We start from the raw sequence: 24,032 nt of genomic DNA, 5'->3' as shown, positions 1-24,032 counted from the left end.
AGCCTGACACTTTCTGAACAGACAAGATACCATCAAGAGAGGCTTCTGTAATGGACCTCATGGAATGGCCTACCATCCAAATGCAGACACACTAAAAATACCCCATACAATTAGCAGCAGGGGCTGCAGTTAGACTTGACTGTCCACATCTGAGGCACTTCAGGTCACAGCACTGACCTTAGACACATTGTGTGACTATGTCCCTTCCTTCCTGGGGCAGCCACAACCTTCACTGTCTTTTCCCTATTCCTGTGCTACCTCCTCTCAAAGCCTTATTTCAATTCTTCACCTCCATATCCCTCAGAGCTCTATACCCCAGGCACAGGGCAGGGGCTAGGACCAGGATGGGTGACGTTGTGATGAACACTATTATTTATTTATTATGCATGCAGTGTTCTGCCTGCATTTATGCCTGCAAGCCAGAAAAGGGCACCAGATCTCATTATAGATGGTTGTGAGCCATTATGTGGTTGCTGGGAATTGAACTCAGGACCTGGGGAAGAGTAGCTGATGCTCTTTACCGCTGAGCCACCTCTCCAGTGATGAACACTCTTGCAAAAGACACGGAAAGTTCAGGATTGTTCCTGTGTGCCTTCAGTGATAATCCTAGACTTTTATGGTAGTGTCAGAATGACCACTGCCAAGCTATGTGCCCACTACACACATTTATATCAGATCACATTATTCAAATTTACCCATTGAATTGTTAAACTATGAATGTGGGAGTTTCCTATTGCTCAAGCTAATCCATGATGTCTGCAGTGACAAAGGCTGGTTCTTTTAAATGAATGTCAATTAAATTTGAAAACATTATACCCAGCAGATATTGCTTCAATCTCCAGAGCTCTGTTTTACCAACATACAGCTCTGAGTTTAAATACAGAAATAATTACACTATTTACTCTTTTAAATGCTCTCAGGTATATCCTTTCTACTTCAAATTAACAACCGAACTTTAATTTCTGGTATATTCCACCTGAGAAAGTTATAAATGAAAAGTGTTTCTCTGCTGATGCACTAAATCAGATTAGGCCAAATAGGTAAAATCAGGTTTAATCTGAGCAAAGCATTCCCGGGTGCTCCCAGGGGAAGGGGAGAAACCACAAGGGAGAACCAGGTGGCAGGTGAGGACCCAATCTTAAACAGCCTGTAGGTGTGGTCTTGAGCATCCCAGGGGGAGGAGCCACTGATAGCAGGCTTTCTCAAGGCCAGGGTCTGGAATGAGAGGAGTGGGGCTGGGTAGAGCTTCCTAACATTAAATACAGAGGACCCACGTTCAGTTCTCAGCACCTGTGCTGGGCATCTTACAAGGGCCCCTAACTCCAGGGCTAGGGGACCCAAAGACACCCTCTTCTGACCTCTGAAGGCATCGCACTCATACGTATAAACCCACAACCACATTCACATATAATAAAAAATAAGAAATAGTAAGGGTGTATTTAGATTAACAGTCTGGTATTGCTGGGGCGTTGGCAGGCTTCACAGGTTAGGGCACTCAGACCTGAGCCATTGTCTGGTAACCCTTCTTCCCACACATGTGATTTCCTTACGATCCACAGTATCGTGGAGTTGAGTTTATAAACATTTAAACAGGCCCGTGATATTCACTATTCAGAAAACATAGCTCTTCTGAATTTTACTTTCAAAATGCCTGTTTTAAGTATTGAAATGATTTAAGAGAGAAGATGAACAGTTGATGGGAATGTCCTTCTGTATATGTTTCTCTTATTGGTTGATGAATAAAACACTGATTGGCCAGAAGCCAGGCAGAAAGCATAGGCAGGGCTACCCAACCAGGAGAAGCCTGGAGAGAGACACCATGCTGACGAAGGAGTAACATACCAGGTTACTGGTAAGCCACAGCCTTGTGGCAATACATAGATTTACAGTAATGGGTTCATAATTAAGAGAGAGCTAGCCAGTAAGAAGCCCTAACCATCGGCCAAACAGTTTCTAACTAATAAAATTCTCTATGTCTCACTTGGGGCTAGACAGTTGTGGACCAGGTGGGAGAGAAACTCTGACTACAAACAGTGGCTTCTGAGCCAGGGTTAGGATGGGAACACAGTGAGTGCCACCCCTACCTGGATGTGTCGGATACCACCCATGTTCATCCATGCTTGTGCCTGGTCGGGATCCAGGGTCACAGCAGCTTCGTAGCTCTAGCAGAGAAGGAAAGTTTCATGTTAGGACATGAGACACAGTGTCTAAGGTGCCCTGGAACTGTGCAAACCCCTGCCTGTGTGGAGGCCCTGGTCGCTAACGGCCACTTAGCGGGTGGCAGGTTTAGTCTGCTATCCTTTTAGAGTTGATGGTTCTGAAGTGGAGAGACCCCAGGGGCTTCAGTGACAGCAGATGTCTGGCCTGCTGGTGGGGACCCAGGGACTTCTGAAACAGCTCGTTTCTCTGGCTCTGCAGGAAGGCTGTGCTTATTAGCCTTCCTCACCATAAATGAGCTGATGAGGAGCACTGCTGTCAGCATTACAGAATCTAAGGAGAGTAGCTCAGTGCAGAGCACAAGCTCAGTCCATGTGAGGCCCTGGGCTTTATCCCCAGCTCTCAATAAGGATGAGGAGGAGGAGGAGGAGGAGGAGGAGGAGGAGGAGAAAGAAGAAGAAGAAGAAGAAGAAGAAGAAGAAGAAGAAGAAGAAGAAGAAGAAGAAGCAGAAGAAGAAGAAGAAGAAGAAGAAGAAGAAGAAGAAGAAGAAGAAGAAGAAGAAGAAGAAGAAGAAGAAGAAGAAGAAGAAAAGACAAAGGAAACCATAGAACCCAAGGTGCTCTTCTAACAGCTTAACCATAGCCCAGGCCCTTCAACCTCCAACCTGTTGCTAAACATCTAAAGAAAGCAACACGCTCACATTGCTTTATAGGGGTCACAACACCTCTTTCTTCTGCCTTTTGGAAGCTCTTCAAAGCTGAGATGTGGTGGCACACTTCTGTAATTTTAGCTGCTTGGGGGCAAATGACTTGATACCTTAATGATGGAGTGTTTAATTTTTTCTTCATTTCTCTTTCTTTCTTTCTTTCTTTCTTTCTTTCTTTCTTTCTTTCTTTCCTTCTTTTTTTTTTTTTTTTGAGACAGAGTCTCTCATTACAGCCTTGTTACCCTGGAACTCACTGGGCTTGAACCTGTCATCCTATTTTCTCTGTCTCCAGTTATATCTCTATATCCTGCTAACATAGGAATGTTTTTAAACATTTTAGTATGTGTGTGTGTAGGTACATGCATGTCACTGCACACATGTGGAGGTAGAGGCCAACTTGGAGGAGTCAGTACTCTCCTTCCGCCAAGCAGGTTCTAGGTGGTCAGCCTTGGAGGCAAGTGCCTTGGCCCACTGAGCCACCCATGATGTGATATTTATTAAGCTTTAGAACAAAAGTCACTGCAGGAATGGATGGTCTGGAGGGTCTTCCCAGGAAAGACAGAGCCCTGGGGATAAGAGGAAGTCTAGAGGTGATGGCAGGTGTCACAGACATGTAAGTGCCCAAAGCTACTTGGGCTCCAGTCCAGCTGTGACCGAGCTTCTTGAAGACAAAACAGACGGTGTTGTACATGGAGCTCATACTTGGTCTAGATAACAAAAACCTGAAGTCAGACATAGAGGGAAATGTTGAGATATCAAGCCACAGCCACACCTTACCTCCTCAGCGTCTCAGCAGAGCAGAGATCGATCCTGTTTCTCCCAGCTACCTCACTTCCTGTCTGTCTGTACAGACCTCCCGACCTCTATGGTTAGCTAGTGACAAGCTCCATTCTCTGACCCCCAGACAGGCTTTATTTGTACAAGCAAGATATCACCACACAGTGTAGGTGTCTCTTCAGAATTCCAGAATTTGGGAGCTTTGAATGCTTCCCCATCTACCATACTTTTAAGAGATAACACAGAGGCGGTGGTGTGTGTGTGTGTATATGCGAATGTGTGTGCGTGCATGTGTGCGTGCGTGTGTGGTGAGTGTGAGTGTGTGTGTGTGTATGTGTGTGTGCGTGTGTATGTGTGTGTGTGGTGAGTGTGTGTGTATGTGTGTATGTATGTGTGTGTTTATGTGTGCGTGTGCGTGTGCGTGTGCGTGTGCGTGTGTGTGTGTGTGTGTGTGTGTGTGTGTGTGTGTGATCAAAAACCAGAGGCCAAAGGAAGCGAGTCTGTAGCACTGTCAATTAATCACAACATTCATGCTACAGACCACCAATGACTGGAGTTTACACCTAGACTCCCTCATTGGCTGTGATATTCATTTAAACCTGTAAACTTAATGACTGTTTAGTTGGCCTTACCTCAAAAGCTTTGTCCAGAAGGTTCTGCTCTCTCAGCTGGTTTCCTTTTGTGAAGAAGAGTTCAGATACGACTTTTGGGTCCCTGGGCTTCAGCTGAAGAGCCTTGTCGATGGCCTCGAGTGCCTGCAGTATCGGGAAATTCGAGAAACCTAACTGAGAGTGGCATTACACCTCCGTCAGCTAGTGTGACCCTGTGGCACACAGAATGTACTTTCTACACTCACTGGGAACCAAAGGCCCCAGAAGGAGCATTTCCTCATGGCTCAGGTTCCCCATCCATAGACGAGCAAGAATCAAACGTCTCCATTGCTTTACAAGTAGGTGACGCAGCTGCAGTGAGTGGGGTTTGCATGGTCATGTGTCCATCTGGACTGCTGGCCCCTGGTGCCTGCCCCGCCTTTGCACATAGACACCGCTTAGAAGCACAATTCTGCCTTTCTGTTAAAACTCCAGAGTTTATCCTAAATCAGGAATAAAACCCCTGGCCTTTCCATAGGTGTGTGTGTGGGGGGGGGGGACTCTAGTCATGTTTTCATCCTGAACTGTGTGCCCTACCTCCTTCCCAGCCCTCTGTGCCTCAGGCACACCCGACTCTGCCGTCACAGGGTCTGTGTGCTGGTCCTCGGCTGCCCATTTTGCTCGCTGACCTCTTCCTCTCCTCACCCTCCCCTCATTCTCAATGGGATGCTTGTGCCCCTCTTGACCAATCTCTCTCTCTCTCTCTCTCTCTCTCTCTCTCTCTCTCTCTGTCTCTCTCTCTCTCTCAGCTCCCTTAAGACCAGGGCCACATCTTTTTCCCATCCTTCCTTGTGCCTGGAGTCTACCATAGTGTCCGACACTTTGCAGGCATTTAACAAATATTTTCTTGAGTAGGTTCATGAATTAACGGTTAACAGTTATGTGATTTTTTTCAACATGCAGATGAAGAGTAATAGTTCTGACAGCTCTGCCTCCCAGGGCTGTCCTGAGGATTACATCAAACATTAAAACTTGAGAGTCAGAGGGCATGCAGGGGCTGGGCATGCAGAGGCTGGAAATGCAGGGGGGCTGGGTGTGCAGGGGCTGGTTAGCTGGAAACAAACTGTAATAACGATATGATGGATTTGAAAACCAAGGAGGAGCCAAGGGTGTGTTGTTTCAAGATGTGTTGGCAGGTAAGAGGGCTTCTGAGAAAAGCTCCCTGTGGGTAGAATGTCCGGATCAATGATCTCAAGAATCCGTGGAATTGAGAACATAGTTTCAGAAGGACATGTGATGCTCACTATTGTTTTCTGTGTAAACCTCACAGGGCTTTGAGAGCCCTTTTCTACCTCATCTTGGCATTCCCACTTGCTCTGGTGGCTGAGAGCCTGGGAGAGAGAGAGAGAGAGAGAGAGAGAGAGAGAGAGAGAGAGAGAGAGAGAGAGCGCTCCCTTACCTTCTCGTGGTGCTCCTGCTTGCTGTAGATTGCTGACAGAAGGCGGTAGCATTCCAGGCATCGGGGTTCCTCAGACACTATGCGACTGGTCATCTTTTCAGCTTCTTTGGTCTGACCCATCACTGCTAAAACCTGAGCCTGTAAAACCGCAGAGCACCAGGCTTAGAAGACGCCTGGTCACTCCTTAGCAGACAAAAGCAACCTCTGCAGACAGGTATATACCAAGCCTCCCAACACCCAACTGGCAAAGCATTTTAGAGACAGCAGAATGCCACAGCAGGGAGTTTGGCGTTCATCTGTCGATGCCTGCATGCATTCTGGTGCTGTGGGTGGGAGTGACGCAGATATCCACCAAAAGGCTTGTGGGTCTTAAAAAGTTGACAAAACATGCCAGGAGGTAGTTCCCTACCATCCTCACAGAACATGATGTTTGTAGGGAGATGAACAAATCTGATTTAAGAAGGAAGCATGAAGTTCAAAACACTGAAAAGTTGGAGGTGTTAACTGCCCTGAGTTTGATCACCATGGTGTAATTATATGAGACAACAACCCTGTTTACAGGCATCACATAGGAAATAAGTCAGAGACAGAGGGAGTGGTTTCTACCACAAACGGTCATGCCAGCAGAGAGACACCATGTACTAATAAGCACGCAGATGCATCTGAACACGTGCATGTACACACTTGTCTGTTCACACTCACATACAGGAGGGAATGTGGTTTGGTTTGGTGCTTGTTACTAGAACGCAGACCCTGGGAATGCTAGACAAGTACTCTGTCAGTACACAAAGCTCTCTTGTAGCTTGCTTTAGGGAGTTTGAAGTTATTTGGAAACAAGGAGCTTCACCAATGTCTTTGTTCTGGCCTTTGGTTGGGGAATGTCCTTCTGTATATATGTTTCTCTTACTGGTTGATGAATAAAACACTGTTTAGCCAATAGAGGCAGGAAGATAGGTGGGGACTAGGAGACGAGGAGAATTCTGGGAAAGATAGGCAGAGAGTGACAAAAAGGGATGCCAGGTAGCTCCCTCAGCTTCCTCAGGATTAACAGGTTCAGACCCTTCTCTGGTAAGATAAGACCATGTGGAAATACTTAGATTACTAGAAATGGGTTAATAATTAAGAGAGAGCTAGCCAATAAGAAGCCCTAGCCATTGGCCAACAGTTTAACAATTAATATGTCTCTGTGTGCTTATTTGGGGCTGAAGGGCAGTGGAACCTGGCAGGACAAGAAAAACTCTAGCAACAGGCCTTGTGTGGCAGGTCGCACTGAGGTTCCTTGGCCTTTTGTGACAGGTCACACTGAGGTCCTTGAGCAGTCACATGCTGGCCCCAGTACAGTGGTTTCCTTTCAGTTCAGAGGCACAGCAGTGCCAGCTCTCTGTTTACACTAGTATCACTTTCTCCTCTCTACTCACCAGTGCCAGGCGGAGATCCCTCTGGGAAGGCTGGAGGGAGACAGCTTCCCGGTACACTTCCAAGGCCTCCTTGTGTCGGCCAGTGTTGTAATAGAGTGCTCCCAAAGGTGACAGGACCTCAGCTGTGCGGGCCACCTGCAGGGCACTGCAGGGAGAAAGGCAAACAGATGTTTCTCTGGTGGACACATTTCCAAAGGTCTGTGCTTTGGCAGAGGGAGGACTACCCAGTTAGACACTTGCCTGAACTTAGTCTGTTTACAGATCAAGGTCATACAGCATCCTGGGTGAATGCCTCCAGTGACCCACCAACCTGGCAACTGGGTCTCAGGAGTATGTATCATGATGAAGACTGCCTTGCTCAGGTTCTGACAAAGTGGCAGTCCTTCATCTGTTTCTAGTATTAAAACAGCTGCTTCATCCTAACCCTGAGTACTGGAGCCTCACCAGTGGGGAAGTTGTTGTGAGCACCTAACTACACTGGCACGTTATTCTGGAAGTCACCTGAACTTTGTCACCTGAACTGGCAACATGTGCTCCTATTCGGAAAGCCTGTCTATTACAGTAACTAAGGAGCCTCCAAGAAGCTGCTGATTGCCCCAAGAGGATGAGAAAGTGAAGAGAACGGACTGTACCGTTTGTACCACTCTTCTGCCATGCTGTTCTCTCCCAAGGATCTGTAGAGTCGGCCCAGATTCACCACAGCCACATGATGGCTCGGGCTGAGCTGGATAGCCTGCTGGTAGTGAGCCACAGCCTTCTCTGGAGAGCCTGCAGTGTGGGGGGGTGGGAAGAGAACAGACCACAGGGATGAGGAATGTGGCTCCCAGGCTCCTTTCTGAGGTATGCCATTCTTTCCTCAGTGTGATAGCATCATATCATCAGGTATTCAGTTTATGGTCAGCTTGATTTTTCTGCCTCTTATGCTTGCCACTGCCTAACCTTGGCCCGTCACTGTTAATTGAAACTTCTTAAGAAATTAATAACAGAAGTTGGCAGTGACTGAGACAGAATCTTATCCTTTAGCTCAGGCTGGCCTGAAAATCACTGTGTAGCCCAGGCTGGCCTTGAACTTATGGAAATCCCACAGCTTCAGTCTAAGTGCTGTGACGACAGGCATGAGCCACCACAACTGGTTATGGTTATGTATCTAAGACGTTGCTGCTTATCATAACACACAAAGTAGAACAGGCCACTGCAGAAAAGATCACGGGTCTCAGTAACTTCTAAAGGCCTGTCTCAATTCATGGGGCAGAAGAGACAGTTCTCTCTCAAAAACCTGTAAATCACACATTTATTCAGTGTGTGTGTGTGTGTGTGTGTGTGTGTGTGTGTGTGTGTGTGTGTATGTGTTGAACATACTCTTGTGTTCATATGTGCACAGGAAGGTCAGAGTGACATCCTTCGGGAATCAGTTTCTCTCCTTCCATCTTGTAGGTCCCAGGAATCAAGCTCAGGTGGTCAGGCTTAGAAGGCAAGTACCCTTGCCCACTGAGCCATCTTGTTGGCCTCAATGGTATGCATGTGATGTGATTTTAAACACAGAAGCTATGTCACCTTGCATTTGCCCATTGTGTATATTAAAAGCCCTCTGTTCACATGGCCTCCTATTTAGCAGTTGCTTAGGATCCTATTTAGCTGCCTCTTGGGATCTGAGGTACTTCTTAAAAACCACCAAAACAAAATGATCTCTTTATGGGTGTAGACACGAAAGTGCAACGGCCTTAAGAGACTTGATGACAATCCCAGGGCAAGTGAAGACAAAAGCCAGAGGGGGAATCAAGTCTCCCTGGTCCAAGAAGGGTCCCCAGAGAAGCTTCCTAGAAACTAGGTAAGTGAATTTCAGAACAGCCCAAAGTGCAGCAGACCAGGCCCATAGGTCTATACATTAATCTCCCCACCGTACTCTCTGAACACTGGTTTATCTAGGACCACATCAGAGGGCCATCAGTGGCTCGTCAGGGGTCTTTTCAGAGGGCCACGTGGGACTGTTGTTGAATTTGAAGGACAAGCTTTAGTTCAGGCAGGTGAATAGGTGCTCTTCTGTCTTCCTACTTTAATGATCCAGCAGGGGGCACCACACGGCAATTTATATGCAAAAACATAGCTTGCTTTCCCTAGATGATCCAAATGTAAGCTTATATTCTATTAAACAGAAAAGCTTCAAGCATCCTAGAAAATGAAAATCCTTTCAAGCACTCAATATTGAAAAATAATAATCAGACTGAATTCTCCTGTAGGGCAGACAGTCACTGAGCCAATAGGGACAGAGAGGCTCTTTTGTATTAAAGCCAAGTGTCATCATATCACCTCTGAGGGTCCATTCACATGAACAGTGTATGGGTGGGGCTCTACAAATCACAGGAAAGAGAATCTGTGCCCAGTTCCACCTGACACAGCAGACTACTGTGTCAACTTCTAGATGGCATTTCTGGAATGTATGTCAAGGAAGCAATTCCAAAGGCTTAACGGAGTCGGTCACAGACACCAGGCACCATTTTCTGGAAGCAGGTTTGGAGGCAGGCTCTGCACTGAGGGGTATTGTGGCAGCGCTGGCTGACAGCCCTGTGGATTTGGTGGTAGGAAAGGAAGACAGGACTCTGAGCTGAGCTTGGAGATTTAGAAAAAATGAGAGCTCCCACAGTGCATGGGTCCAGAGTGTGAGCCCCCTGCACGGCTGATGACTGCCACTGGTATGAGAGAGAAAAGGAAACTGGGCAAACTGGGCACTGTAGCGTCTCACTCACCAGAGTCAACTAAGAAAACTGCGTAGTTGTTGTGTAGATCTGAGCTGTCCGGACAGTTCTTTATCCCAGCCTGGTAGATGTCCTCTGCTTCCTTAAATCTTTCCTTTAGAGAGAACAAAGGAAAATAAAGTTTTATAAATTCAACAATACAGTGGAGACTGGGAGTGATCACGGAAAGGAGAAAAATGATTATTGAGCCTTGATAATATACCAGGCACCAAGGAAAATACCGCCAGCTTTGCCGGAATCCAAGTCAACGCTAACCATTCGCACAGGCATGGATGAGCCTGGTTCCTCTGGTGTAAACACCGATACTTACGAAGATCTGAATGGACCCAGACCTGTGTGTGGAAAAGGGCTGAGTGGTTTTTTGAGTGGGGTTCTTTCACCTTGGTGACTCTAATGGAAATGTTGAATAACGCTGAGGCATGCAGAGGTGGCTGCTGGGCTTGGAGGCAGAGTGCTAGGGGGTTGACAACTCCGTTTGACAGAAGACCTAGGGGAGTTTTGCAGTGGGTGTGTGAGTGTGACTGAGCCCTACTTGCTCTGTAGTCCAAGTTGACTTAGACTATAGCCCAGGCTGGTCTCTTAACTTACTACAAGCCTCCTGCCTCAACCTCATGAGTACTGGGATTGGGGGCAGGTTTTCAGATAGGTGATGAGGGGAGACCAGTTGCAGATGAAGAGGGCTCTGTCTTTACCCCTTCCTGGAGTATTTCGACAGCTAACTGAATCCTGTGCTCCTTGCCTTACTAAATCTGTACTTTCAGGGGCTAGACAGACAGCTTAGCAGGTCAGAGCACTGGCTGTTCTGCCTGAGGAATGGAGTTCCATTCCTAGGGTCCACAAGGCAGCTCACAGCCTACAAGTGAAGGTATGTGGTGTGGCCATCTTCTGTGCTGCTCAGTAAGCCAAGAGACTGAGGTCGGGAACGTGGCAGGGACACTGTGGGCTCTTCACCTTGTGTGGAAACACCAAGGCTGTCTGTCTGAGTCTAGCTATTTCAGCACTGTTGAGGAAAGGGGGAAATGTACATGTGACAAGCGTTATGTATTGAATCAGGGATCCACAGACCAGCAAAACGGAGATGCACGTTTCTCAAACACCTTCAACTGCCAAGTTCAACAGATGTCAAACTCAAAGATGTTAAAGATGAATAAAAATCTCAAAATAGGTACTTTTGATCTTAGTAAGTTTGAAAGAAAGCTTTGAAGACACTGTCCATTGAAAAGCTTTGTGTGTGTGTGTGTGTGTGTGTGTGTGTGTGTGTGTGTGTGTGTGTGTGTGTGTGTTAAAGGACAGGAAGAATGTATACTACATCAGATTCCAACCAACATCTAGAAAGTATTAGAGGGCATTTGTTCATTTATCCAGGGTGCATCGACAGTTGCAGCTGCTATAGGAAGTAGGGCACGTCCATCAAGAATTGCTGCTCCCTGGGACCTGTGAGAGAGGCTCCGTAGGTTAAGGTGTCAGCTGCCAAGCCTGACAACCTGAGTTCAATCTCCCGAACTTTCATAGAAGGAGAGAATTGACAATAAGCTCTAACATAAACAATGTGTCTATATAAAAAGACCTTCCAAAGCAAAAGAAGATACGACAGTGATATTAATTGAGATACTTACTAGATTATTTTGGTTATGGGCATTCTGAGGACAGAATTAAGAGCCACACACATGCTAGTTACTGAGCTGTCTCCTGGCTCCATTTACCCATCTCTTTAATGTTTGACCTAGTAGAAGATACCTGGCTTCTCACACCTGCTTTTGTGACGGTGTGTTTTTAAGTGTTTCCTGTTATTGGTAGTTCAAGCATGAAGAAACTGTGACCTGACGGGATGAAAGGTGGAAAGGGGAACTATCATTTTAACAGCCGTTTCTGAATTGTGGCTATATCATATGACCACCGAAAACTACTGCAAATTCACAAAAGAATGAGAGTGAAAGACAAGTTACTTTTTCATATTTGTAGGAAAACTGCGGAGACCATTGTGAACCCTGTGGGGGCTTGGCTCCCTCGACACTACTGGAGTTTGGTGACTTAGAGGACGGTCCACAGCAGCCAGACGTATTTAATGTACAGGACGTATACAGTGGGTTCCTCTAACATTAGAAAAAGCTCCCTGACACAGCCACAGGTCTGGACCCTATGCAGAAATGTGTTCCTTCTAACCCATGAAGCAGGCAGTCACACAGTGACTGTTCACTAGTACAGCCCTGGGGAGCCGGGGATGTATGTCTGTGACAGCACTGGGAAGCTGAGGACTCATGGATTTGACACTCTGGGGAGCTGGGGACTGACAAGTCTGGCAGCCTGAGGAAAGTGGAGACCTGGAGACTCAGGGATGTGACATCCCTGGGAAGCTGGGGTCTGACAAGTCTGACAGTCTGTGGCTCTGTCACCTCCTGCTGACTTTGCTAAGAAACTACTCAAGACACTGCAGCTCCAAAGATGAAGACACCCCGAGGGCTCTGCCTCCTCACTCTCACCACTGTTGTTTTCTTTACAGAACAGTGAACGATCAGCTTCAAGCGATCACAGGACATTTCTGGGGAGCATTCTATCAATATTTGATGCCTCGTTTTCCTTAGCATCCAACTGAATCGGACCGACGAGCTTGGTGTTCTTCCTCCCTGAGGAAATTCTGGCATCTTCTGATGCTGCATGTCTTTGTCTCCCAGCGGAGTGTGAGCCCTGTGTGTGTGTGACAAGGGGGGCGTAAGAGAAACAGTCACTTCAGAGAGGAAGGCCAGAGCAGTGAAAGGACAATGGGAGGACATGGCCATTGGGAGGGGATATCACAATATATGTCTGACACAGAAGGAGGGAGGGGACAAGGATTAAAGTGTCAAGCTGGACGGGAGCAAGGGGATTGGGGATGGGGAAGGGGGAGGGGGAGGAATGGCTTAACCAAAAGTAAGGTTGTGAGAAAGCCTCACGGAAATGCACTAGTAGGCAAGAAGGAGTTAAAACATAAGTACCATGAACAAGTGGACAACGCAGCTCCCACAAAACTACAGTAAAAATCAGGAGATACTTCCCTGAGCGTTAGCTGATAACCCCTAACTGAGGGACAGCTGGCAGCTGGCAGCTCCAGGGGGAGGGAGAATCGTTCTTTTAGGGAGATTGTCCACACGCCAGTGGATGATGCTAAGTGAACAAAGTGGGGCAAAATGGGTTATTTAAAGAAAAGAGAGGAAGATATGAAAATGGGACAGAGGTGTGAGTTAGGGGAAATGGTGGCAGGGAGAAGAGACGAAAGGGAGGAGTGTGGTCACATTACACTGTACACATGTGTGGACTTCTCAGATAAATGTAGTACTCAAGAAGAAAGAACGCAAGAGTGCACCTCTACAGGCATGACGTGGGACCAGGAAAGAGGAGACCCCCGTGTGTGACTCCCAGATTTTCCTATCATTTTGCTCCGTCCTCTACTCTGGCAGATGTAAGATTCACACCGTCTACTCCTGGCCAGAGAGGTTTTCCTCCTCAGCTTCCTCCATTAGCTTATGGCGCCTGCCACACCCCAGCCACATAAGCTCAAGTCTCCATGACATCCTCCTTGGTGCAGAGTGCTGTTCACACTTGCTGCAGGTGTTCTCATGCCCTGCTTCAAAGTCCCTGGTCCTGGGACTAGCTCCCAGGAAGGCAAGACACAGGACTTGCCACTTGATGGATCTTTGCTGGGATTTGCGATCTCAGCCACCATGAGCTAAAGGATTAAATCAATACATTCTTACATTAGGGTTCACTCCAAGTTGACCTAGCTGTGAGTGTTGAGTGTGACTGACCCAATTCATGACAGCACTGTAGAAGGAGAGGAACGGAGCCCGTCCTCTTATGAACTCACGTTAGGTCTCAGTCTTCTTTCACTCTGTTTTTTGTTTTTGTTTTTTTGAAGACAGGGTTTCTTTGTATTGCTTTGGAACCTGTCCTGGAACTCACTCACAGAGATCCACCTGCCTCTGCCTCCCGAGTGCTGGGATTAAAGGCATGTTCCACTCTGGTATTTTTTTTTAAAGATTTATTTATTTATTATGTATACAGTGTTCTGTCTGCATGTGCTCCTGCACACCAGAAGAGGGCACCAGATCTCATTATAGATGGTTGTGAGCCAACATGTGGTTGTCGGGAGATGAACTCAGGACCTCTGGAAGAGCACCCAGTGCTCTTAACCTCTAAGCCACCTCACACTCTGGTATTAAATAAAGTCACATCCCCAGATACACAAAAGGAAAATATCTTATAAACCTCTTCATATTAATTGAGCTTCTCAATAGACTATAAACCCGAGGCTAGTGATAATTTACAGTGGTCAGGATTCTAAGAAATGTTAATTTCATCTTCTTTGCTGCTAATGTAATGCCAAGCTTTGTTCTGTGACAAGAGCTAGGTGGTTACAAGTTCCTATGGGCTCAGGAACTCGAAGCCCTGTCTGAGAAGCTCAGTGTCTACCTCTGCATGCTGACAGAGATCTGGGGAAAACCAGGCGGAAGTCAGGCTACTGCCTCCCTAAGACTCTCCTCTTCTGCTGTGTGGTACCCAGAGCTGCGTTCACTTTCTCCAGTGCAAGTAACACCTCAGAAGTAAACGTCCAGTTTTTTCCCTCAGGTTCTGTCCTCTCTCTGCAGCCTGAGGCTCACAGGTCTAGGCTGGCTGGCCAGTAAGCCCCAGGAATCCTCCTGTTTCCACCTCCCCAGTGCTGGGATTATAAGCGTAATCCATCACACCCATCACACCAGACTCTGGTCCTCATGCATGTTCAACAAGCTTTGGACTGACTGAACTATTCTCCTACCCCTAAGATCCTCCCCACTCCCACAATACTGTTCTTTACTGCTCACTCTGAGGAATCACCTGCTCATAATATGTTTTCATTTGTTTGCAGTCCAAAGTCACTTTCCTATCTCAGGTGTCCACCCACCCATCCTGTACATGTGGGATTTTCATTTACACGTTCCATGTGATTACAAGGGTTGGGCTATCACACCTAGCTCAAAATATTGTTTGTAATTTACAAAGCTACCAGAAAGAAAAAGTATGCTGTTTAAGGGAAAAGGAGGAGGAGGAGGAAGAGGAGGAGGAGGAGGAGGAGGAGGAGGAGGGGGAGGAGGAGGAGAAGGAGGACGGACGGAAGGAAGGAAGGAAGGAAGGAAGGAAGGAAGGAGAATCCAAAGCTGGTGCTTTTGTATGTGAACTACAACACATTATTTTTAACTAGAAAGTCGGCATCAAAATGATATTTGTGGGGTACCGTGAGGTGTCTCAGCAGGTGAAGAAGCCTGCTGCTGAGCCATGAGATGGATGGAGAGAACAGACTCCCTAGGGTTGTCGTCTGACCTCCACAAACATGCCATGACACATGTGGTGTCATATGTGTGTATCCATACACATGCACAAAATGATGCACATTGGTATTCATAAGTGAGTGGCAGGGGGAAGAACTCACTCAGGCCACACATAGACCTAAGTGTTAACACAAACGCATATAAGAACCTGAATGAAACAAGATGGCATTGTTTCTAGATACTACACGGAGTAAAGGACACATGTCACTTCTCTGATTTTTAACACATCACACCCATTCTTGTGTGATAAGAGAAAGAAAGGGCTGATCTCATTTTCTGCCGGAGTATGCTTTTCTCTGGCTTCTCCAAGGCTAAAAGTGACTGGGAGTGATTTCTCCTGGAGGGGCCCTGCTGGGGTTCTGTGTCCCTGTCCTGGAGGGGCCCTGCTGGGGTTCTGTATTCTGAGACTCTCAGGCTTCTTCTTCCAAATAGTTGGATCACAGGTTTGAGCCACTATCCCCATGGCCATAAAGTTTTTCTTTTTAAAGACATAACCAAATAATTCAAAGTTACTGTTCCCAAATTTCTCACTGAAATAGCTACCTGGAAAGGGTAAGTATCTAAATGGCAGAAAAGACAGGACTAGAAAGTCCTAAAGAATCAGAAAGTTCAGGCCAAGACAAAGAACTTAGGAACACGCTATTTTGTGTGACTTAAAAAGCCATTTTTTTTGTGTGTGTGACTTGAAATACAATGCCCAAGCTTGTCACCAGGCAGCTCTGTCAGGAGCTAGGCCTCAGTGGCAGCCCCAGGCAACTCACATAAGCCCTTAGCCCAGGACATGCCTTGGTACACTAACCAAGTGACCCCCAAGGAGACGCTGATATGCTACTGAACCAACCCCAAGCTGTGAGCCCTGATAGCCAAAGCTACTGCCCAGTGAAATAATAAAAACAGCAACTTTAGAAATGGCCTCAAGGATGGCGCTGGCTTTCTCTGGAAAGATGGCTTCTCTAGTCTCTGTGTTGTTACCCACCAGCAAGAAGCTGTAAAACTCTGTGCCCAGCCTCGTCTTGGTAACCACCGAACTTCTGGATTATCTCTAGGCACACACAGGCCCACTCGTCAGTCCCAGCTGCTGGTCTATGCTCTCAGGGGATTCTTGGACCTTCACCACTGCCATCCACCCAGCCTGCCACAGCTGAAGGACTTCCCTGCAGACGTGGGTAGAGCCTGCAAGTTTCCAAAGTGTCCTTACCAGAGAAGATTCCCCAACATTTTCTGTCCAATCAACTGTTCCCTGCTTGGTGAAATATCTGTTTAGTTTTTATATGAGCACAGTAGCATAAGTAATGTTTGTGTGAGTAAACCATGCATATTTGAAAGACAATCTTGTATGGACATTCTAATTGCCAAGTGCCTCATAGCTCCATAGGTCGTGCTCTCTGCAAACTTGAAATTAAATATAGATAAATGTGAATTCTTTCACACAGCTTCTGGAATCTTGCCTGCACATGGGAGATTTTATTCAGTTATTATTTCTTTTAGCATGACATTGGTCCACATCCAATGGATGTTAGCATGGGCATGGGCATGGCCTCTCTCTCTCTCTCTCTGTGTGTGTGTGTGTGTGTGTGTGTGTCTGTGTGTGTGTGTGTCTATGTGTGTGTGTCTGTGTCTGTCTGTGTGTGTGTGTGTGTCTGTGTGTGTGTGTCTGTATCTGTGTGTGTGTGTCTGTGTGTGTGTGTGTGTCTATGTGTGTGTGTCTGTGTCTGTCTGTGTGTGTGTGTGTGTGTGTGTGTGTGTGTGTGTGTGGCAGATGGTAACTCTGCTCAGAGGAAGGGGAAGGTACCACATGTGTGTGCATGCTGACTGACTGCGCTTTAAGAATATTGCTTCCATATTTTCCGGTGTTTTAAAGGCTAGGATGCTGTTAGAGGGGTGCTACCAGGAAAGGGGGCAGCTTGAAGAACATCAGGTCTGGATTTCTGACGGCCGCCGGTTCATACAGTGTGTATCAGAAACCCTGTGTCTTCTCAAAAGAATTCCAGAAATTAAGGTAAGATGTGTAGACTTGGAGAAGGGAGGGGCCCTGAGTTCTGCCTAACAGCTGTCTTGTCCCTTTCAAGTTAAAACCAATTGCCCTCAGGGTAGAAGGACCCTTCAGATTTTTCAGTGAGATTCTCAGATCCCAAAGCATTTCACATACCCCCAACGCACCCCTCCAGAGTGGGAAAAAAGGCCAAAAGATGTGTCTGTCAGAAAGACGGAGGTCTCCTTCAAAGGATGTGGTTTCTGTCTGTCAGAAAAGATGGAGGTCTCCTGCATAGTCTGTTTCTCGCCACAACTATTGAGCTCCCATTGTGTGGAATTTGGAAGCTTTTTGCTTCAGCTTCCCATATTCCCACGGGAAATAATCAGGAAATCATTTCAAATATCCCATCTGACACCCTTGAACTTCAGCTAAGGAAAAAGTATATGTTATTCTTTTAAATTTTTTTGCCTGAAAAATGTCTTTATTTCATTAAAAAACCAAGCAAACAACAAACTGCCGCCTGGTATAGGGTCTGTCTACTGTAACAGTCATGTGACTGTCCTGGGTGAGCCAGTACAAATGTCAAGGTCCTTAAACATCCTAATCACTCTAAGTAGTATCTTCTTTTTAAAAGATTTATTTATTTTTATATGCATCAAGTGTTTTGCCTGTATGTATTGTCTGTGCAAGGGTTCCAGATCTCCTAGAACTGGAGTTAGAGGCATTTGTGAGCTGCTGTGTGGGTGCTGAGAATCAAACCCGGGCCTTTTGGAAGAACATCCAGTGCTCTTAACTGCCAAGTCATCTCTCCAGCCCTAACACAGTGTCTTTAACTGAGCTCAGAGTTCATCAGTTTAGGAAGGAAATACAGCTGAAACTTTGGGATACCCACTAAGGCCCATTAATTTTCACAGTCTCAACACATTAATGTTTTATTTGTGTATAAACAATGACACTAATTAGAGTTATATCTAAGACCACGATATTCCAGAGAAACCTGTGGTCGGAGGAAGATAAGCCTGAAACACCAAAAATCAATTGTTTTTTGTTTTTGTTTTTTAAATGTGATGTAGTGTGTGTGTGTGTGTGTGTGTGTGTGTGTGTGTGTGTGTGTGTGTGTTCACACTTGATGTGTGTGAGAGTGCATGCATTTGTGGTGTGCTCTCATGAGTGCATGTGTGTACACATTTGTGTGAGTGCATGCATGTGGAGGCTTGAAGTTGACCTTATGTGTCTTCCTCCATCGTGCTCCACTTTCTGTATTGAGGCAGGTTTTCTCTGGTGATCCCAGCCTGGGGCTCCCCTCTCTGTGCTTCCCAAGTGCTTGCTTCACTTTTTATGGAGAGTCTGAGGATCTCCAGACTTCTTGCTTTCACAGCAAGTACTTTGCAAAGGCAGCCATCTCCCTGGCCCACATGGTTTAAACATCATCTCAGGATACTAACCCGAGAAATAAAATAAATGATGAGTTTGTATGCTGATGTCATGGCTCTTGGATGAAACATCCTTTATAGGCTATGCGGTTCCCAGCTGGTGCTGCTGGTTCTCTAACAGCATCTCTAGGTAGAGGAAGTGAGGCACTGAAAGCATGTCTTGAGACTTATAGCTGGGCCCACTTCCTGTCTGCTTCCTGGACCACTGAGATGTGAACAAGTAGTAGTCAGAACCACTCCCTGCCATGCCTTTCTCTCCGTGACAGACTGCACCCCCAAACTGTGGGCGGAATAAACCCCTCCTCCTCTCTCAGATGAATTTGTTGGGGGGGGGGTCTGTTCAGAACAACAGGCAAAGTGATGAACACAGAGATCTCTGGAAACATAACTCACCACAAAATGGGGAAAGTTCGGGCAGGAACTGGAAACTGAATTGTTCCGGAAGCACAAGAAGGGACTTAGAAAGAAATATGGTCCTGAGAAAAGAGAACTATGTAAAGAGAAATCTGTCCATCTCCCAAGGCACTTGGTTATCGCTTGTAGATGCCAATGTAACAGTGTTTAACATTGTGTTTTTCCCCCCAGAGAGCAAGCAGTTCAGTGTCTGCTACCTGCCTAGGGAGCTGGGAGAAAAGATCTGAGCTGGGAAGTATTTCGATCTTCACTCACACCTCATTGTTGCATAATGAAATTAAGGCAGGAACATGAGCTGAATACGAATTAAGGGGGGAAAAAAACCAAACAAATGTAGAAGTAAGAACAGCACTGGGAAGAAGCAGCTAATACATTCCAGATGGCTGTCAGTTGAGGAGGAACGAAAGTGGAGACAGAATTGACCTTTCCAGAAAACAAAAAAAATCTCAATGCACCAGGTTGAAAAGAAAATAAAAACTAAATTTCGGAGAAATGGATATAGGCTTTCCAACACTGAAACATAGATCTCTCACCCTCAGGGCCTCATAAAGATGTGAGGGACCATGGCAACAGCCTCAGGGTGACAGCCTGGGGTCACTATGAATAGTGCCCCATGACTGCTTCTCAGTCTAGTCCTCAGGGCAGGGCGGGCCATCGCACTGAAGCATGATTCGATGACAGCAGTATGACCCCAAGTCCAGCCCCCTGTAATGCAGGAGCACAACCCAGAATTCTTTTTCAAGTTGATTTAGTTACTCACCAATCTGGAATCTACTGACTGCGTACAGCCTGGCACGTGTGGGGATATTGCAATGAATTCAATAACTGTCCTTACAAACTCAGACATTCTGGAGGTGTGTGAAAGACCATTAATACAGAAAGCTATGTTAGATGGTATAAGTTTGTAAAGAATGGGAAACACAGGACAAGGTGATGGAAGTTGTGCCAAAAGGGTCACAAGGGAAGACCTCAAGATATTGTGTGGGCAGAAACTGGCATGGCAAGAAGAAGGAAATGGATCCGTGTTGGTGGAGATGTGTGGTGGTTGAGGGAAATGCCTGCCCAGTGAGGGTGTTTGGCATGCTAGGTCGCAGGCGGGGAGGTAGGGTATGTCTTCTGGAAGATGAAGGAGCCAGGGTGAAGTGAGAAGTATTGACACTGAGGGATGCAGGCAATCTTTTATCTAGAAAACCCTCCAGTGTCTTCATTAACATAAGCTAAAGGCTGTCAAAGACTGGAGGATTGCCTTAATTTAAAACGCTATATGTCAACATTCAAGAAATTCATCTACCCAGGATAGACTTTCTGTCTCCAGCCCTTCTGTGCTGTTCAGAGAACACAGGCAACCCCCTCTATCTGCAGGGTCAATGGACATTAGATCAAACACTCAGAAAAGGGACAGGGAGAGGGCGTACTGGGTATAAGCTTAGGGGTTTGAGTTTGAGTCCCTAGTACACACATGTGTTTATGGCCTCAGTGACTCAGTTAAAAACAGGTAGATGATCCTAGGAGAACACTGGCCGCCAAGTGTGGCCAAAAGAGTAAACTTCAGGTGCAATGAGAGACCCTATCTCAAAGCAGAGGGCAACAGAGGAAGGCATTGGATATTCTATTCTGAACCAAGTACACACACACACACACACACACACACACACACACACACACACACACACAGAAAAAATATTGTCTGTACTGAAGTTTCTTGTCTTTAGTCCCTAATCAATGCAGCATACAGCTATTTGCATAGCTAGTGTATACTGCACTAAGTTTAACTAATTAGAAAATGTGCACAAGAGTTATTCACCTCTAATGCCATTTTATATCTGGGATCCACAAATGCACAGATTTCTGTGTCTGAAGAAGGTTCTGGGGGATGGCATAAAAACTAAGTTTATAATTTCTGTCACTTAAAATATTCATAGACTATTCTAATTTTGCTACTTGTCGGAACTTCTGTGATGTTTAAAATGCAAACCGTACCCTTGGTAACTGATGTGAGGGATCACATCATTCCTTTTTTGTCTGAGCCAAGTGACTGCTGCAAGGAATCTCAGTTTGATCCTTACACAGAGAGAAAACCCAGCTTCTAGAGTCCACCAAGTGCAAAACTGACATAAGACCCAGTGCTGGACTGCAGTTACTAATGATTAGTTGTGTTATTTCTATAAAAATCTGTGATGATATTGGCAGGTGCGCTTGACAGCTACCTTTAAAGAAACACTTGTGAAATTAAATGGAAACAATTACCTGCTCAGCCAGGAGGGAAGCCAAGCTCGAGTAGGCATCTGCAAAATCTGGACCATACTTGATGGATTCCTTCAGCAGCATGATGGCTTCTTCAGTTTTCTCCTGGGACCTGCAGATGACAGGGGGAGAAGGACACCTCTCATTCGTACTTGCTTTAGTCCTCTGCCTAGACTCCAAATTCTCACTTCTTTTAGCAAAGATGAGGTAGTTCGTTCTGGATTTTATTGTATTAATGTATACATGTTATGCCAGCCTGTGCTGAGTCTAACAGTCTCCTCTCATACCTGAATTCTCAATGGAAGGCAATGTGAAGGCTCCTGTCCCCTGCTGCTGTGGTGTGCTCCTACAGCTCATGTATCTCAACAACACCTGGTCCCCAGATGGTACATGAACTGTTATAGAGGGTTGTGGACACCGGATTTTTGAACCTAACTGGAGGGTGGGGGCGGGGCATAGATCACTGGGGGCAGGCCTTGAGGTTTTGTAGACCAGACCTACTTCCTGTCCATTTTACTGCTTCTTTACTGCGGACACCATGTCACCTCACACTCCCAAGGCCATGCCTTCCCCAACCAAGATGGGCTATACACCTTTTACAACTGGGAACCCAAAGAAGTCCTTCCTCTCGTACATTTTCGCTAGTCAGGAATTTGGTCTTAGTGACAGAAAGAGTAACAAGCAAGCACACCTGCTCTGCAGTGTTGGGGAGTTCTACGGAAGGGTCTATAAGTCTGTTAACAAGAAACACCGACCTCAGGCCAACACACTGGAGACATCGCCTGTCAGCTTGGAACCGGATATAATGATGTGAACATGGTCTGTGTCATTTCTAACAGCACCACAGTCTGAAATCCTTTTTTAAAAGACATTTTTATGCTTGTCAATGTGTATCTGTGTGCAGATCCCATGTGCAGGTACCTACAGAGTCCAGAAGAGGACGCTGGATGCCCCAGAGTTGGAGTTACAGGGTTATGAGCCACCCAGTATGGGTGCTGGGTACTCATGTCCTCAGGAAGAGTGACTAGTAGATTTAACTAATGAGCTTCACGAGCTGTAATTTTTTTTCCTTTGAAGATCTTAGCATAGAATATTTATTTTTGATTTGAGTTTTTTAATTAATTTTTTCATTCATTTTACATACAAAGCAATTTCCCCTCCCTCCTCTCCTTCTGTTCCCTCACTTACACTTTCCGTATATCCCCCCATCCACTCCTCCTCCATTAAAAAAATGGGCAGGCTTCCCATGGGAGTCAACAAACCGTGGCATATCAAATTGAGGCAGCACCAAGCTCCTCCTCCTGCATCAAGGTTGGGTGAGGCAACCCAACAGTGGAGTAGGTTCCCAAAGCCAGCTCATGAGCCAGGGACAGGTCCTGATCCTCCCACAAGGGGCCCCACAAACAGACCAAGCTACGTAACTGTCACCCACATGCATAGGGCCTTGGTCAGTCCCATGCAGACTTCCTGGCTGTAGATCCAGAGTCTGTGAGCTACAAGCTGAATTCTTAATGGTGGCTACTGGTTCAGGACAAGCCAGGCCAAATGTTCATCAATGGTTTACATCCAAGGAAGAAAATGTCACATACAATTTATGAAATTAGAAAACACTGTGAGCATTGACTGGAAAAGAGTAGTCAATGCACTGTTATGTCCTCACCACAAACTCTCTCTGCTTTTGTTATTTGGTCTTCTCTGGGACTTGAAGTCTGGCAGTCTGCAAGTCCTGTCCTTGTGTGAAAGACCCCTTGTCCTATTGATTTGGTAGCTGGATCCTCTGTCATTCACTACACTTAGGCAGTAATAACTCTGCTACTGAAACAACTCCCACAGACACTGGTATTATAAATGTAACAAATACAGTGTAGTATGGAGAATGGAATCTCTGGAAACACAGACAGCCCATGGCCTCAAGGAGCTAGGCCTAGTCCTTGGGGGGCACCTTTTCCCACCAGAAACCAATACAGAGTCTGATGCATACGTTTTCACAGCTCGACTCAGTAATAACTGTGTCCTGGGCATTCTCATCAATTCTCATAGCATCATGAATTCAGTTCTTACAGCAGCCCCACACGATAGATATTGTGCTCATTTTTCTAGTGTAAAAATCCACATGCAGGAGGGCCGAATGGCTCTAATTATGTTCACATCTTCTTCCAAATGCTTCTCCATTGTCACACAACTGATTCATTTTCTTCAGGATAAGATCTATTTCTGTATGCTAGGCCAGCCTTGAAATCCCTTGAGGAAAAATTCCCACACGAGACCAGTTTAAAATATGACACTGGGATCCCAATACTCTGAGTGTATGCTCTCTGTGGCCTCTGTCTTGGATCTTATTCATCTTTTTGGGTTTTTTGTTTGTTTGCTTGTTTTTGATCCCAGAGACCCCAGAGATCCAATGACCTGCACATAGTAAAAATCCAGCGAATGTTAAATTATTTTTAAAGCACATCTTTATTACTTTATTTCTGGATCATTGGGTATCTACTTAAACTTTTTACTTCAGCCTCCTGGGCACTGGGATTTACAAGTGTGAGCCACCATGCCTGCTTATAGTTGCTTATTTTAGCTGCTCAGGATTCTATCCCTTCCCCCAAGAGCTGTTCAGACTGTGATTCATGTACTAGCGTGAATGTCACCTGGCAGCTCACTGCAAATATAGAAACTCAGGCCTCATCCACACTTCCCAGGTGATCAGTATGGGTACTGAGATCTCAGCACACCTGTGCCATGAGTTCCCAAGGGTGGCTGAGGGTCAAGCCT

At 46.1% G+C, this 24,032-nt stretch overlaps 1 protein-coding gene across 4 annotated transcripts in view; it reads right to left on the bottom strand.

Moving 5' to 3' along the window:
* Nucleotides 1–24,032, bottom strand: part of Tmtc1 (transmembrane O-mannosyltransferase targeting cadherins 1) — a 202,041-nt gene that overhangs the window by 9,035 nt on the left and 168,974 nt on the right. For all 4 annotated transcript variants that reach the window (XM_027430056.2, XM_027430057.2, XM_027430055.2 and 1 more), the window contains 7 exons: nucleotides 21,270–21,378; nucleotides 9,853–9,955; nucleotides 7,741–7,876; nucleotides 7,109–7,253; nucleotides 5,691–5,828; nucleotides 4,274–4,396; nucleotides 2,085–2,162 (listed from right to left, as the gene is read on the bottom strand). In XM_027430056.2, the coding sequence (XP_027285857.1) occupies nucleotides 2,085–2,162; nucleotides 4,274–4,396; nucleotides 5,691–5,828; nucleotides 7,109–7,253; nucleotides 7,741–7,876; nucleotides 9,853–9,955; nucleotides 21,270–21,378 (832 nt within the window). The remainder of the gene's footprint in view (nucleotides 1–2,084; nucleotides 2,163–4,273; nucleotides 4,397–5,690; nucleotides 5,829–7,108; nucleotides 7,254–7,740; nucleotides 7,877–9,852; nucleotides 9,956–21,269; nucleotides 21,379–24,032) is intronic.

This window comes from Cricetulus griseus, chromosome 8 (assembly GCF_003668045.3).
Source record: "Cricetulus griseus strain 17A/GY chromosome 8, alternate assembly CriGri-PICRH-1.0, whole genome shotgun sequence".
Taxonomy (NCBI): domain Eukaryota; kingdom Metazoa; phylum Chordata; class Mammalia; order Rodentia; family Cricetidae; genus Cricetulus; species Cricetulus griseus.
Note: the sequence above shows the minus strand (reverse complement) of the source record. Positions and strands in the feature narration are given on the sequence as shown.